At 48.4% G+C, this 2,500-nt stretch overlaps 1 protein-coding gene across 1 annotated transcript in view; it reads right to left on the reverse strand.

Annotated features, from left to right (window-relative positions):
• pomgnt1 (protein O-linked mannose N-acetylglucosaminyltransferase 1 (beta 1,2-)) overlaps positions 1-2,500 on the reverse strand; it is a 35,005-nt gene that overhangs the window by 16,229 nt on the left and 16,276 nt on the right. Inside the window, exons 10-12 of the mRNA XM_055165324.1 lie at positions 2,430-2,500; positions 1,679-1,754; positions 1,441-1,524 (exon numbers count right to left, since the gene is read on the reverse strand). Of these exons, the coding sequence (XP_055021299.1) occupies positions 1,441-1,524; positions 1,679-1,754; positions 2,430-2,500 (231 nt within the window). The remainder of the gene's footprint in view (positions 1-1,440; positions 1,525-1,678; positions 1,755-2,429) is intronic.

Raw genomic sequence — 2,500 nt, forward strand, 5'->3', positions numbered from 1 at the left:
TGCTACAGATCTGCTCTGTTGAAGTTTCGTTAATAAAAATCTATCTAAAAAATCTATCTCAGTCTATCATTTGTTTTGTGTGTTCTAAGTTCTTTTGCTGACTCACCTTGATTCCTGCTGTGGGAGCCCTGGTTTGTGATTGGTGGGGCAGGTCGACGCCCACCTCACCTGCAGACTCCGCCCCCTGTTTAAGAAAATGACCTGCACCTGATCAGGGCTGCTGCCATTTTGTGTCTGTGTGTAGTTTAGTTCAGTTCTGTCTTTTTTTTATTTGGTCACAAGATTCTGTTTGTGGGTTTATTTGGTTTAATTTGGGGAAGTTGTGTTTTAGTTTCGTGTTTGTCTCTTAGTTTTACCACTTGTTTTGTGTAAACCTGCGTGACCCTTTTGTGGCACAAAAACTAAGAAACACAACAACAGAATAAACTGAGTTATGTTATTTTCTGTATATTTTAGTCTTTTGTTCATTTACCTTTTACATCCCTGTTCATTAAACATTATTTAATTTATTCCATTTTAAATCTTGGTTTTATCTTTGTTCCTTCCCCCCGTCCCTAACAGAGCCGGGTCGTAAACAACCTCCATCCATGTTCTTCCTCCCAGACTTCCTTCACCCCAGACACTTCCTCCAGCTCCTCCGGGGACCTGAGGACCTGGGGACCTGAGGACCTGAGGACCTGAGGACCTGAGGACTTGAGTTGTTCCCAGATCAGAGACGTTTAGTCCAGGTTCAGTCTGGAGCCTCCAGCGACACAAATGTGATGTTTCCTCCTCTGCTCCTGTGTCTGATCTTTGAACCTCACAGATCCACCAGGACTCGGACCTGAGCTCCTCAAACCCAAACACGTCTGATCTTTGACATGTGACTTCAGGTCGTCCAGGTCACATTCATCCACCTACAGGTCAGGTCCGAGTCTGGTCAGGAGGGAAAGTGAGGTTCCTTCATATTTCTCTGTGTTCAGGACAAACTGGATGAGTTTATCTGAACCGGGCGAGTTTAGAAATGATGCCAAAGAAATGTGCAGCTACAGGTCGACCTGACTCCAACGTCCAAAATAAAGAGCCTGAGACAAACACAAGGAGGCTCAAGATTTAAACAAATGAAGCGGCCGTGGACGTGTGACTTGAACATTTTACCAACAACTGGACCAAGAACAGAGTTTAGGGAGACGTCTGTAAACTCTGAACACACTCACTGTGTGTGACGTGGTCGTGTCCCATGCACATGTGGGACTGAACACACTCGCTGTGTGTGACGTGGTCGTGTCCCGTGCACATGTGGGACACTTTGGGGACGTTTAAAGTTCACACTGGAGACACACACAAGGAGCATTTAAGTGGAAATGTGAACGAGCTCACAACAAAAATCACTTTCTTTTTCCCTTTTAGGTTTAAGGTTGAACTTCCTCTGAGTCTCTCTGGTCTCTGATTGGCTCTCACCTGTGACACTCGAGCATTCTTGATGCTGATTGGTGTGTGCTGCACCCCCTTCAGACCAAACAGCTCCACCACGTCCATGGGCTCCTGACACACACACACACACACACGGTTTAGACCTGGTTTGGTCCTGGTCCAGTCCTAGTCCAGTCCTAGTTCAGTCTTCGTTTAGTCCCGGTCCAGTCCCGGTTCAGTCCCGGTCCAGTCTCGGTTCAGTCTCGGTCCAGTCCCGGTTCAGTACCTCGTAGTATCCGTCGATAAACACGGTGATCATTTGGGGGTTGACTCCGTGGGCCGAGAGCAGCGAGCGCAGCATCCTGACACACAACACACTCATGAATATTCAACAGCTCATTTACATATTTACATCATTAACATACAAGATCATGATTTTCTAAAACAGGAAACGTGTCAAAATGTTTTAATTTAGGAAAAATATTTGAATAAATGTCAATAGTCTGATTATTATCTTAAGACTTAGGGCACATTCACCTGTAGCGACAGGGTCTCACCTGTAGCGACAGGGTCTCACCTGTAGCGACAGGGTCTCACCTGTAGCGACAGGGTCTCACCTGTAGCGACAGGACCTCACCTGTAGCGACAGGGTCTCACCTGTAGCGACAGGACCTCACCTGTAGCGACAGGGTCTCACCTGTAGCGACAGGGTCTCACCTGTAGCGACAGGACCTCACCTGTAGCGACAGGACCTCACCTGTAGCGACAGGACCTCACCTGTAGCGACAGGGTCTCACCTGTAGCGACAGGACCTCACCTGTAGCGACAGGACCTCACCTGTAGCGACAGGACCTCACCTGTAGCGACAGGGTCTCACCTGTAGCGACAGGGTCTCACCTGTAGCGACAGGACCTCACCTGTAGCGACAGGGTCTCACCTGTAGTGACAGGACCTCACCTGTAGCGACAGGACCTCACCTGTAGCGACAGGGTCTCACCTGTAGCGACAGGACCTCACCTGTAGCGACAGGGTCTCACCTGTATAAGTAGTTGGGTCTGTTTCCTGCGATCACGGCGACAGGGACGTTAAACACTTTGTTATTTTGCAG

Source organism: Boleophthalmus pectinirostris, unplaced genomic scaffold (genome assembly GCF_026225935.1).
Source record: "Boleophthalmus pectinirostris isolate CB_2022bp ecotype Guang Dong unplaced genomic scaffold, ASM2622593v1 HiC_scaffold_7, whole genome shotgun sequence".
In the NCBI taxonomy this organism is placed as follows: domain Eukaryota; kingdom Metazoa; phylum Chordata; class Actinopteri; order Gobiiformes; family Gobiidae; genus Boleophthalmus; species Boleophthalmus pectinirostris.